Source organism: Sphaeramia orbicularis, chromosome 12 (assembly GCF_902148855.1).
Source record: "Sphaeramia orbicularis chromosome 12, fSphaOr1.1, whole genome shotgun sequence".
In the NCBI taxonomy this organism is placed as follows: Eukaryota; Metazoa; Chordata; class Actinopteri; order Kurtiformes; family Apogonidae; genus Sphaeramia; species Sphaeramia orbicularis.
This window is the reverse complement of record NC_043968.1, coordinates 20,793,442-20,806,608: the sequence shown is the minus strand read 5'-3', so window position 1 is coordinate 20,806,608 and position 13,167 is coordinate 20,793,442. Positions and strand designations below refer to the sequence as shown.

General features: G+C 39.6%; 2 protein-coding genes across 4 annotated transcripts; one reads left to right on the top strand and one right to left on the bottom strand.

Annotated features, from left to right (window-relative positions):
* Positions 1-151: 151 nt before the first annotated feature.
* Positions 152-1,441, bottom strand: mrps18c (mitochondrial ribosomal protein S18C). Its single transcript, XM_030149421.1, has 6 exons — positions 1,283-1,441; positions 1,040-1,092; positions 849-932; positions 696-753; positions 527-586; positions 152-301 (listed from the first exon to the last, which is right to left on the bottom strand). The coding sequence occupies exons 1-6, from the start codon at positions 1,341-1,343 to the stop codon at positions 225-227; spliced, it is 393 nt and encodes a 130-aa protein (XP_030005281.1). The 5' UTR covers positions 1,344-1,441; the 3' UTR covers positions 152-224.
* A 633-nt stretch (positions 1,442-2,074) lies between these two features.
* On the top strand, positions 2,075-12,216 carry helq (helicase, POLQ like). Of its 3 annotated transcripts, none has more exons than XM_030149976.1 (18): positions 2,075-2,655; positions 2,742-3,417; positions 3,529-3,707; positions 3,781-3,981; positions 4,080-4,152; positions 4,226-4,323; positions 5,682-5,780; positions 5,962-6,107; positions 6,188-6,427; positions 7,651-7,792; positions 7,889-7,993; positions 8,083-8,290; positions 10,059-10,216; positions 10,317-10,415; positions 10,701-10,874; positions 11,541-11,654; positions 11,733-11,867; positions 12,008-12,216. In XM_030149976.1, the coding sequence occupies exons 1-18, from the start codon at positions 2,488-2,490 to the stop codon at positions 12,089-12,091; spliced, it is 3,099 nt and encodes a 1,032-aa protein (XP_030005836.1). In that variant the 5' UTR covers positions 2,075-2,487; the 3' UTR covers positions 12,092-12,216. The 3 variants fall into 3 exon arrangements, with proteins under 3 accessions (XP_030005836.1, XP_030005835.1, XP_030005837.1); XM_030149975.1 differs by having other exon boundaries at positions 2,075-2,661; positions 2,745-3,417; XM_030149977.1 differs by having other exon boundaries at positions 2,075-2,661; positions 2,745-3,417; positions 11,986-12,216.
* The last annotated feature ends 951 nt before the right edge of the window (positions 12,217-13,167 follow it).

Sequence of the window (13,167 nt, the reverse complement as noted above, 5' to 3'; positions counted from 1 at the left end):
ATATTCTTAAAAGCCTCTGCCCTTAATATTAACCCAACAGTGACATATGCACTATTAACACTTTTCAAAAGTATTATTTAATGCCTCTTCTTTTGGCACACAAGTAAATATTCTACTTGTACCATCTTGTACTTAACAAATTCAGCACCGCTCAGATCAGAAAGGCTTTAATAAACAGAAAATCATTACACATATTCAGCACAGGAAAAACAAATAGTGATGCACTAATCTAGTTTTCGGACATTGCAGATGTTGGGATCCCTCATAAACTGTGGATGCTTGTGGGTGACGGACATGAAACCTGAATGTGGAAAACACCATAAGTTAGTGTTAACATTTCTGCTAAATGATATTTAATTTATGGATTTTTACTTCAATCATGTGTTCATTCCATTGAGAAGAAAAACTGAAGATGCCATTTCTTTTGAGAGAAAATAAGACTAATACCTGGCTTTTAAACCCACACAGAGTACATGTTTGATGTTACAACCATAGATTTTTGACAATTAACTCTGCAGTAACTTACCCATGGAGTGAGCTTTCTTGATAGCTTTTGAGATTTCCTTTTGCTTCCTGCCACACAAACCTATTGAACAAGAAGAGACAATAGCTATAACTGATAGAACAACTTTTATCCAAAAATAAAATGAAAACAAATCTGTGTAGTACTTTACATGCATATTGAATCTTGTCACCTGTTATGTGTCGCCCATAAATTCTGCCCGTGTGAGGTGATATGAACTGGGACAAGAGCTGTTCGGAAGACACGTAGAAGTAAACACTGGTGTATTTTTTTTCTTTGACATGTTCATCAAACCCAGATATGATGCTACATATACTATATCCACCTGTATGTTTTTGAAGTCCACTTTCACATTGCAGAGAATGCATCCTTTCTGTGGTTCTGTGTACGGATTCTCCATCTTCACAAACTTGAAAGTGCAGATACAGTAATATTAACATAATCCTATGTTCGACTTAACTCTGGCATTACTCTTACCGTTAATGAAATACCAATACAGTTAGTTGTAACACTCACCATGTTATCTTTCTGTTGAACCACATTGGAGGTGGTGCACACACTTCTTAAACCTGAAATAAATTAAAAGGATTAGTTACATTTCCGTCAACTGAGCGTCTACCTCTGCTAGCTAACGTTAGCATTAGCAGCATTTTTATAACTTAGTGGATGGCACCGACTGGAACCATAACCACAGATAGGCTACAACGCTTAACATTCTAACACGTATAGAGTGATGATAAATAGTAACTGTAGCCTTACTTGCGTTTCCATGTTGAATAAAAACAGGCTTCAGCCTTTGAAGACTCCTCAGAGCCTGCATTTTTGACCTGACATGGGACAGGAAGATGTGCGTCGTTCCGGGTCCTCACTTGGTTGTTGCACCATTAGTTCCTAACACTTCTAAAGAGACATTATCTATTATTTTAATCGAAATGCTTCTGAAAGCATAGTTTTAAGCATTCAATAAGTAAGCAAAACGGACTTTAAAGCTATTAAAATAAATAAAATATTTATTTATAGTCCAATGACGTAAGTGCACTCATGTCTGTTGTTCCTTCGGGAAAGAATGAACGTTACCATTTCCAAAGATACATAGAGAGACAAGATAGAAATTCCATCTTGGGTGACTAAAATAGTGACAAGTACAGCTGCCATTCCCCTCGTTAATATAAGCATGATATTGGGCCTTTTCATTCACTGTACTAAATCAGTCTTATCAGGTTTTATCAACTTGAAAAGAACACTTCCTTTTTCATACATATTTTGAATGACATCTTTTTTTCGCCATTAAATTGTATTGTAGCCAGCCATTATGGGTGAATTTAACTAAACTGGGAGCAATAGCCACCATTTAAGCAGTGCTTCTTTCATGTTAACTATAGGTTCCGTTTAATCAATTCATTTACGGTGTAAACATAACTAAACTAAGGGGGGAAACGGTACAAAATGAGTAATAAGTCAGATAGCTATGCTAAGCAGTGCCCCTGTAAATCAAAAACGGAAGTGACGGCATGAATTATCCCATTTTAAATGTTGTTGACAAATTTCAAATGTGTCATACTGAGCGTTTTCATCCTAGGGAGAAAAGGACCTAGATCAACTCTGATGATATTTCTTGAAAACTAAGTTGTATTTATGTTTGTGAGTTATTATTGTTTGCTGTGTGTGTTGAAAATTGTGTAAATACCGGGGTGTTGAGCTGGCAGCCGTTAGTTTGCTTCCTACTCAGGTAGCCGAGTTTCAAGACAAGTATCATTTCAGCTACTTTAACCTTAATGTTACCTGGGCTGTTTACACAAACAGTGTCTTTTAACGACGCGAGTATCTACATTATTCGAGGTGCTCTAATTCTTCTTGCTCACTGTTCACGGTTTGTATTTCAGTCTGGATATGGATGTTTAGTGCTAAAGCTAAATGCGACATGTAACATCAGGAGGCTGGGTTCCAGCTAAACCCACACAGTAATGAATGCTGCAAAACAAGAAATCAAAGTAAAAAGAGTGTCCTCACGGAAGAGGTCAAGGGACAGGTTTAAAAGTGATTTGACACCTGCCAAAAAGAAAGGAGGCATGTGTTTACTGAAATATCCCCCAAACGACTTATATGGTACCACTATGGCTGATACTAATGTTGTTGAGGTATGTTATTTTCTAAGTATTAAGCACATATTTTCCATACATGTATCAAATAGAACCTAACAGTCTTGTATTTCTGTCAGCAGTACTGCAGTGACAGTGAAGACTTCTTTGGGGGCTACGATAGTATCTTGGAGGATAGCTCTGTCTTGGCTAAACTGGACTATGCAGAGCAGAATGAAAGGCAGCAGGATGTCCAACATGCAGCCCAGGACAGACCAGGGAATCGGCAAGGCACTAACTTCACCTCTCTGCGGCTATCAAAAGACAGCACCCTAAAACGGGCCTGTGATGATGTTCTCACTGACTCCATTTTAGAAGGTCTGCAAGATGAACCTTTTGATTACTTACCAGCCACACAGTGTGAATTTCAAGAGCAGATTCTGGAAAATACTAAAAGGCACAAACATCATGATGGAGAGAAAACCTCTACACCTTTAAGAGACACAGAGAAATTGGCTGAAGCTGATGTAGAGAGTGACATTTTACATAAAACCAAGAGACAACGTGATATGCCCAAAGCAAGAAGAAGTGTGGCAGATCAGCTGAAGAGAACTATGCTTTGCAATGCAGCTGCTCCCTCCAGTGTTTCCCGCTCTGTGGTACTGAAAGAAGCAGTGGTTTCTGAGGAGATCAGTGTTGCCATGCAGGCCATGGAAACTGTATCTGCAGAGACAACAGACCTGGGGCCTTTCTTTGGCCTTCCCAGTAAAGTCAAGGACCTGACATACAAACTTAAAGGAATCAAGAACCTTTATGGTGATGCAATATTTTGGAACTTACAGACAGTTTTAGTAAAGCAGCACACAGACAACAGTTTACATGAGAACAGACCTGCATTGTACAGTCATTGTTTGCTCTGTTTTTCAGATTGGCAGGAGAAGTGTCTGAACTTGGACTGTGTTCAGGAAAGGAAGAATCTTATCTACTCACTTCCTACCAGTGGAGGGAAAACCCTTGTTGCTGAGATCCTCATCCTCAGAGAGCTGCTGTGTAGAAAGAAAGACTGTCTGTTCATTTTACCATACATATCACTGGTGCAAGAGAAGGTACTGACACAAAAGAAAAGCTTCAGCAAAATAGGATTATATTTAGATGATTAATAATATGTGTGTTTTACAGGTGCGTGGGTTAGCAAGCTTTGGCCTGGAGCTTGACTTTATGGTGGAGGAATATGCTGGGAGCAAGGGCAAATTCCCACCCGTGAAGAGAAGGAGCAAGAGCTCACTTTATGTTGCGACAATAGAAAAAGCTCACAGTCTGGTCAACTCTTTAATAGAGACCAACAGACTGGATAGCCTTGGACTGGTGGTTGTTGATGAGGTATTTATACACAATCCGGTTTGAATGAAAGGTAGTGAATTAAAGTAATCGTAATAAATAATGAGCTTTTTTTTTTTTTTTTTTTTTTTCATGTACAGCTCCACATGCTGGGTGATGGAAACAGAGGGGCAATTATTGAAATGACACTGGCCAAAGTTCTGTACATGAGTAGTAAGTACCCCTTATTTTATTTTGTCAGTTTAAACCCTTTGAATTTAAGTAATGCATCTTTATTATTTTGCAGAAACAACTCAGATTATTGGAATGAGTGCCACTCTGGGAAACATAAAAGACCTACAGATGTTTCTGAGGGCTGAAAATTACACCAATGACTTCAGGCCTGTAAGTGATGACGTAGAAAACAGAACATACTGGAGTACAGTTTACAAACTCTTCTACAAAGCTCAAATATCTAAATAATAAATAATAATAATAATAATAATAAAATCAAATCTAAATATCTTGCACTTGCTTTTCTTAATCTGCCTGTACATGCAATTTTTATCATCTGTTTTTGTCGAGTGTGTGTGTATGTTGTATGTATTCTTGTAACTATGTGTTGCGTTGCTGCTGCCTATCTTGGCCAGGACACCCTTGTAAAAGAGGTTCTTAATCTCAATGGGACATTTCCTGGTTAAATAAAGGTTAAATAATAAATAAAACAAAGCACAGTATAGCATCCTGAATATGTTTTCATTACCCTCTATACCAGGGGTGTCCACCCCTGGTCCTGGAGAGCCACTATTCTGCATGTTTTAGATGTATCCCTCTTCCAACACACCTGATTCAAATGATAAGCCTATCATCAAGCTCTGCAGAAGCCTGATAACAACAGTCAAGTGTGCTAGAAGAGGGAAACATCTAAAACAAGCAGGATAGTGGCTCTCAAGGACCAGGGTTGGCCACCGCTGCTTTAGCCCTAAGGAAATTATTTAATATCAAAATGAAAATCAAATTGCTGAAATTGAAACTTTCTCCACACAGGCAGTAGTTAATGGATCTTTTGCAGATAACAACCATAAACTGATTTATGATGAGGACCTCAGTGCCTTTAAATTTATACTGATATTAATTTACAACATCATTAACATGCTTCTTCTGTAAGACATGTGAACTTCCAAAACCAAAGCCAGATACTAGGAATAAATATTTGTCAAAATTAGTGTTATCAAGTCATTTCAGAGGGTTTTAATGTTTGAATAAATGTGAAACTAATTTCCCTGATTTTTCTTTTAGGTTTCAGACTCTTGTACTGATGGAAATTAAAGTGGGAAAACTTGAGAGTGTCATATATAAAAGTCAGCTCCAAATATGCTGTAGGACAAAATAATAATTCTAGTCATTATCTTATTGTATATTCAAAAAAGGTTTCATTGATTTGTTACAAAATCTCTTCCACCTCCATCACTGAAAAATTCGTAATGCCTGAATAGTGTCTGCAGTATATGAGGAATATCTGCAGTATGTGATAACACTGTTCAGTTCAACTCCTAATGTTGTGTTTATAGACCAAAGAAATGTGACTGTTGGTTGCTCTTTGTTTCAGTGTCTCCCACCTGCAGTGTCACTAAGTGGAAATTATGACCTGACAAATACATAAGACTTTGTTTGAGTAATCACTCTGTAAATATACTGTGGGTTGGTACATTTTGCACTGCCTACCTCAGTGGTTTGTACTAAAAGCATTTATTTTCTTTCAGGTGCAGCTGAAGGAATATGTTAAATTGAGAGACACTATCTATGAAGTGGACCCAAAGGAAGAGGAATGCTTCAAGTTCTCTCGTGTTCTTAACTTCAAGGTATAAAGTTGAAAACAAAATACAATAAATTCCCAATAGAGTGTCAAGAGTCATATAACAGATTGTTAATATGTTAGATGTGGTAACTGTCTACTAAACCCTCTGTTGTTATTTTAGCAGGTTATTTTTGGCACAAAAAATTGTAATTCTGCTTCTGGACCCCTGTTTCTTTCTGTTGCAGTACTCCAGTTCGATGCAGAAGATCGACCCAGATCACATCATTGCTCTGGTGACTGAAGTCATCCCCACACAATCATGTCTGGTGTTTTGTCCCACCAAGAAAAACTGTGAGAACGTTGCAGGGATGATCTGCAAATATCTAAAAGAGTAAGTGGCTTGTGTTGATGTGTCCTTTCTGTGTTCACACGAGTCACTGATCCAGTCTTCCTGTTCATTTGACTCTTTAGGGACTTTCTAAAGCACAAGGAGGCAGAGAAAGCCCTGCTCCTGAGAGAGCTGAAGGACAGTGGGAACGGCTCCATGTGTCCAGTGCTCAGGAGGACTGTTCCTTACGGTATTGGCTACCACCACAGCGGGCTGACCACCGAGGAGAGGAAGCTTGTGGAGGAGGCATATTCCAGCGGGGTCTTGTGTCTGCTCACCTGCACCTCCACCCTGGCAGCAGGGATCAACCTTCCTGCCCGCAGGTTGGTCAATGAAACAAGCACATCTATATTATAAAAAGGAAGTGACTCTCGGGCATCACACAAAATCTGGAAAGAGCTGATTGATGCAGTTTGTCATACCTATGTATTTTTGGTCAAGGAAGAGACTAGCAAAAACGGCAAGTTGATAGGACCAGTATTTTTGGGGATATTGGTAATTTTGGAATACAATAGCCTTACATTCACATTGCTATGCCCAGAATCATAGAATCATCATTGAAGTGGGTTACCTAGCAACAGATAAACAATAGGGCCACATTGCCATGAGGTCAAATTTCATGTGCAGAAACAGACATGCCAGCTGAGAGGTTATTTAACTGAAAATGCCAGGGGAATTTAACAAGCAAGTAAAGGAATGAACTGTATCAGAGGATCTAGAACCTGTGGTTCTCCACAGGTCAACGCGCTGTTATCACAGTAATGCCAGATGGAACACACTTTTACAAAATAACCTGCCAAGAAGCTAAGTTTAATGGTTGGACTGGAATCATTATTACACTGATATCAACCATATATTAGTCAGTTTGTTTGTATTTACGCTCACCTCTGTCTGTACCCACCAAAGTCATCTGGTTATAACAGAAGATATACATTTTTAAAATGCAGATGACAAATATATTCTTTCATTTTTCCAAACATCAAAGACACGAATAAAAATTAGATGACAAAATCATTCTTTTGTGACTACTTATGCCTTCAATGTAGTATGATGTAAAGTAGTAGTATGGGGAGTCAAACTAAACCTCAATGACAAACAGTAGTTTGACATAAAAAAAAAACTTATTTAGGACCTTTAATTAAATAAAATACTTAGCATCTCCATCTTCTAAAGAACCACAGGGGGATTACTACAAGTGCAGTAACCCCGCAGGGTGGTAGTATATACACTACTTTTAACTAACACTTCCACACAGAGCATGTGTAATATGCAAATGTTGTTTTCAGAATGGTATTGTAATGACTGTAAAAGCCTGCAGAGGCACTAATGCAGTTTCTGTTAAGGGAAGATAGTGGACTACAGTTTTTAATCCACTAAGTACAGACTATTGTTAAACACTGTAATCAACACCAGTTTCAAAGGTACATTTGCCACCAAATCCCTCTAATCTTTACTCTTCAAATGCTGAGTCACTTTATGTCTCATGGTCTGTTTCTCATGGGGTAACATGTTATTTTTGGGGTCGACCCTGCTGTCCTCAAATCAGAGTGATTCTCCGCTCACCATATGTGGCCACAGACTTCCTAAAGAGGAGTCAGTATAAACAGATGGTCGGGAGAGCTGGTCGGGCAGGGATCGACACAGTGGGAGAGAGCATCCTCATCCTACAAGACAAAGAGAGGACCATGGTACCTGCACACAGAGCTCACAAATACAAAAGGATTGTTAACACAATACGTAGCTGTGGCAATCTTCTGTATGGTTTTATTGTCTTTTTCATTCAGGCTAAAACACTTGTATGTGCACCAGTGGAGAACTGTTACAGCAACTTGCTGCATGACGATGGAAAAGGCCTCCTGAGTCTCATCCTGTCACTCATTGGATTAAAAGTAAATGATTTTAACTGATTTCTTGATCTAGTGATGTCTATTTAATGTCTTGTAGTTAGTGTACTATAATCAACCATGTATTGTCTCAGGTCACCACATCAGTGGAGCAGGTGACAGACTTCCTATCTCAAACCCTCCTTCATGTTCAAGAGAAGCAGCTGTGTGTGAAGAAGAGTTTGTGGGAGTTTGCACAAGAGTGTGTTGAAATGCTAAAGGAGAAAGGTCTCATCACTGTGACCACAGATTCACAGAGTGAAGCACTGCAAGTCACCAGGTTGGGAAAAGCAACTTTTAAAGGCAAGTCACCCTCCTGGATTCATGTTCAGCATGAATTATGGTTTATAAAACACCGTCGGCACATTAACCACCATCCATCCATCCATTTTGTTCCACTTATGTGGGTTGCGGGGGCGTCAGTATAAGCAGAGAAGCCTGGTCTTCCCTCTCCTCTAGCTCCTTCGGGAGGGGGGATTCCAAGGCATTCCCAGGCCAGCTGAGAGATATAATCTCTCCAGTGTGTCCTGGGTCTGCCCTGGAGCCTCCTCCTGGTTGAACATGCCCAGAACACCTCACCAGGGAGGTGTCCAGGTGGCATCCTGACCAGATGGCCAAACCACCTCAGCTGGCTTCTCTCGATGTGGAAAAGCAGCAGCTCTACTCTGAGCCCCTCCCAGATGGCCAAACTCCTCACTCTATCGCCAAGGGAGATGTCAGCCACCCTGCAAAGATAACTCATTTCCACCACTTGTATCCAAGCTGCACCAGAATGAATCCGACTTACCACCGGCAATGCGGACCAAGCTCTGGCTCCGGTCATGCAAGGACCTAATGACCTTAGCAGTGGGACATGGACCCCATACTTTCGCAGTACCTCCCACAGGATATCCCGAGGAACATGGTCGAATGCCTTCTCCAGATCTACAAAACACGTGGATTGGATGAGCAAACTCCCATGAACCCTCTTGAGCCTGGGGAGGGTAAAGAACTGGTCCAGTGTTCCACGATGGGGTGGAAAACGGCATTGTTCCTTCTGAATATGGGGTTTGACTTTTGGTCGGACTCTCCTCTCCAGTAACCTGGCATAGGCCTTCCCAGGGAGGCTGAGGAATGTGATCCCCCTATAGGTGGGATACACCCTCTGGGCCCCCTTCTTGAAAAGGGGAACCACCACCCCAGTCTGCCAATCCAGAGGTACTGTCTCTGTCCTCCACATAATGTTGAAGAGGTGTGTCAGCCAAGACAGCCCCACAGCATCCAGAGCTTTAAGGAACTTTGGGGCAGATTTCATCCTCCCCTGGAGTTTGACCACCAAGGACTTGTCCAACTACTTCAGAGATCTCAGCCCAGGTGATGGACGAGCCTGCTCCTGAGTCCCAGGAATCTGCTTCCACTACAGAAGGCGTGAAGACTGGGTTTAGGAAACCCTTCAAGTAGTCCTTCCACTGCCCAACAATGTCCCCAGTTGAGGTCACAATATTGAAAGTTAAGACATGGACAAAATAATGCTGTCTTGGTTTGACTGAACTACCCTAAAAGGACAGTTATTTAGTTTAATTATCTTTCATTTCAAATTCAAAATTAATATTTGGGTAAGCAGGGTGTCAGGAGTAGGAGGGGCAACTTTTTCACTTGTTTTTTTTTTTTTTTTTTATCATTTTATGTTTACACTTCCAGCTAATGCAGAAGGACATTATCATTCATCTGGAGTCATGGTTCTGCCAGACTTCTCAGTGTAAATCCAATACTCTCTTTGCTTAGAGCTCTATTGTGTTGCTGCTAAAAAGAACAATGAGGGTGCCACGAATAAATTCAGGACCCAAATAACACCAAATGTGAAAAAGGTAGTAAAGCCAAAACTAATGGCTAAATAATGTTGAAATCCCAGTCAGATAAAAGTTTACTGTGGTTTTGAAACTTAAGTCTAGTCTCATAAAAAGAAAATAAGGATCCATGCAACTTGAATAAGGAAATAATTGTTGTGTAATTGATATACATCATAATTGTATTGTATTGCAAACAGTGCAGTTTGTGTTGCAGTATTGTGATATCCTTGTTGTCTTTCCAGGTTCAGTGGACCTGACCTACAGTGACATACTGTACAGTGACTTGTCTAAGGGTCTGGAGGGTCTGTTGCTCAACAGTTACCTCCACCTAGTCTATCTAGTCACACCATATGATATGATTTCCCAGTGCAAACCAGAATGGATGATTTACTTCAGACAGGTAGACTCAATGCTCAAAATACTTCAGTGAGATGTTTAACATATACTTTTTTAATTCAATAAGATGAAATTTGTGATTTGTCATTGCTGGTCTGTTCTAGTTCACCCTGTTGTCTGCAGCAGAGCAGAAGATGTCTGCAGCTGTGGGAGTGCCTGAGAGTTTTGTTGCCAGAAAAGCTGCTGGACAGTCAGTGAAGAAGGTAAAAACAAAGGGGTATTTGTCTACAGAAGGCAATCATCTTACTGAAGGAAACCAATGAATCATGGATTTACCTCTTCTGCAAAAAATATACATATAATTAATACTTTGAAAACTTTGAAACAACTGAGTTACTCTGATAAGCATGAAATTTCAGTTTAACCAATCAAACAAAATGGTGGAAGCAGCACATGTTTTAATAGTTGAGACAGTGACTGAATAAATAGAAGATATGCGAATGTGACAGTTAAGCTTCTTTTAATATCAGCACTGACGTCTGTTTCAGAATGTGAACATGGAGGCGGTGACGCGGATGTACCTAGCCCTGGTGCTTTTCTCTTTGCTGAAGGAAACAAACCTGTGGAATGTGGCTGAAAAGTTTCAGCTCAGCCGAGGCTTCATTCAGACTCTGCTCAACTCGTCCTCTGCCTTTTGCTCCTGTGTGCTGCACTTCACAGAGGTATCGGTACCATCGAGGTTAACCTTCTGTATACACTGAGAGCAAGATAAATAAACTATGAAAATTTTTCAACAAATTAGATGCACCACATAAATTCAGATCCATCTTGGTAACGTACACTGTATTGAGTTATGGAATGACACAATATAAAGCACAAGTCATTTAATTAATAAATGCATGGCTTTTTTTTCTTTTTTTGCATAAAGTTGGATCCATCTTAATCTGACAAAGAGATGAGAACAGAATTACATTCTTCCCTTCTCTGTTCAAGCTCTTCAGCTGTTGAAGCCAAAATAATGTGATAACAGGGTCTGTCATTGTGTCTGTGCAGCACGTACACAGGGATATGAAGTACCACTGACAAATTGGTTTTCATTGGAGCTCAGATAGAGATTAGGTTAAGGTTGGGGTTAACTTCTACACAAATCTACCTGAATAAATTTACCTTAGAATACAACGTCACCTTTAGGGAAACCAGTTTTATCTTCACTTTTAGGGTGCTATTGTTGTCCATGTTTATGCACAGTCTACAGTGTGAAAGGGAATATTAGTACTGAAATATTGACCTGAAAAAAGTTTTTTGTCACTGCTGTAAAAAAGTCCTATGGAAATCAGTAACTTCAGCTTTCCTTTGTCTGACAAATGATCTTTACTGTGTCTTATCAGGAGCTTGAGGAGTTTTGGCCGTTCAAAGCTCTGCTGATGGAGCTGACACGAAGGCTGAGCTACTGTGTAAAAGCTGAACTTATCCCTCTGATGGAAGTGGCTGGGGTCATGGAGGTCAGTATAGAATCTGCTATAACTTCCTCTGTAAAGTCTTACCATGAATGTCGACCACTGTGTTTTTTCTGCCTTTAGTCCAGAGCGAAGCAGCTGTACAACGCTGGCTATAAGACACTGACCCACCTCGCCAATGCTGACCCCAGCATTCTGGCCAGGTCAATAGAAAACCTTTACAAGAAACAGGCCAGTCAGATAGTGGCCTCTGCAAAGGTGAGTGTCACCTTTACTAGTCCTCAGTGTATCATGGCTGTAATGATCTCATAGTTTGATAGTGAAAGATCCCAGTTGTGTTATTAACCACTAAACTGTTTGTGCTTGTGTCTATCAGATGATGTATCTCTCTTTTCCAGATGCTTCTGAATGAAAAGGCAGCAGCACTTCAGGAAGAGGTGGATGACTTGCTGATGATACCTCTGGACCTGCCTTCACATTGAAAAACACAACTTTTGAGTTTATTTGTTACGGAGAAGTTTTATTCTCTTTATAAGTGGTGTGAATTTAGTTTTTTTTAATTATTTATCCTTTGAAAACAATTCATTAAAATAATGAATAACACTGACTTCCATTTATATTTCTGAGTTTAATGATGTGAAATGGTGTTGCTGATGAATGCACAATCTAGAACGGTTTAGAAAAGTTCCCATCAAAACTAAGTATTAGTGTGAACTTAAAAGAAAGTAAATTGATATTTTTGTTTAAGCTCTTCTTTTTTTCCACACTTTTTTTTTTACAGCAAAGACCAGTTTTCCTAATCTAATTTTGCCGTTATGACAAGGCCTGAGTGTATTTTGAGCCGTGCGGTTTCTGTGACGGTTCAGTACACTACAGTGAATCATATTATCACTTCCTCTTTACAGTTAAATCGTTGGTTTCTAAAAGTCCCCTTCATCCGGACCCCAAAGGTGTTTCAATAAACATTTGAGATTTGCCTTTTAATATTAACGGGAAAAATGTACAAACCCTGTCAGGGGGAGGTGGACTGTGGGGCGGGTTCCGAGGTTAAAGGATGGAAATCACTGATTGGGAACATTTACGATGATCGATTATCCTACATTCTGTTTACTGTATGACTGTTTTAAACCTGATTAAGTCTTGGTTTAACCATTATGTGGCAACAAACTTTAAAACTGACTTAAACTGATTACATTAAGTTATTTTTATTCTAAACCTAGATTCATTTCAAGTCTGTTAATTGATATAACTTAACATATCTGCCTTTTTTCAGATGTATTGAGGAAAGTAATCCTCAAACCAAGTTAAGGGACAGAGTCAACAACCCAACTGACTTTTTTGATGCTGTAGAATTTCTCTTCAGATACAGGTGCAAGCCAGGAAATAGTTCTAGAACTGAACTGGAGGTTTAGACTAACTGGTAAGCATGGTGGACATGCAGCTGTACAGTACTCCTGGTATTTTATACCAATGGATTTTAACTTGGATCTAGTAAAGAGAAATAATTTTTTAAGTGAAACAGATTTCTACTTAATTTTTCAGCTTGGATTCACTCATT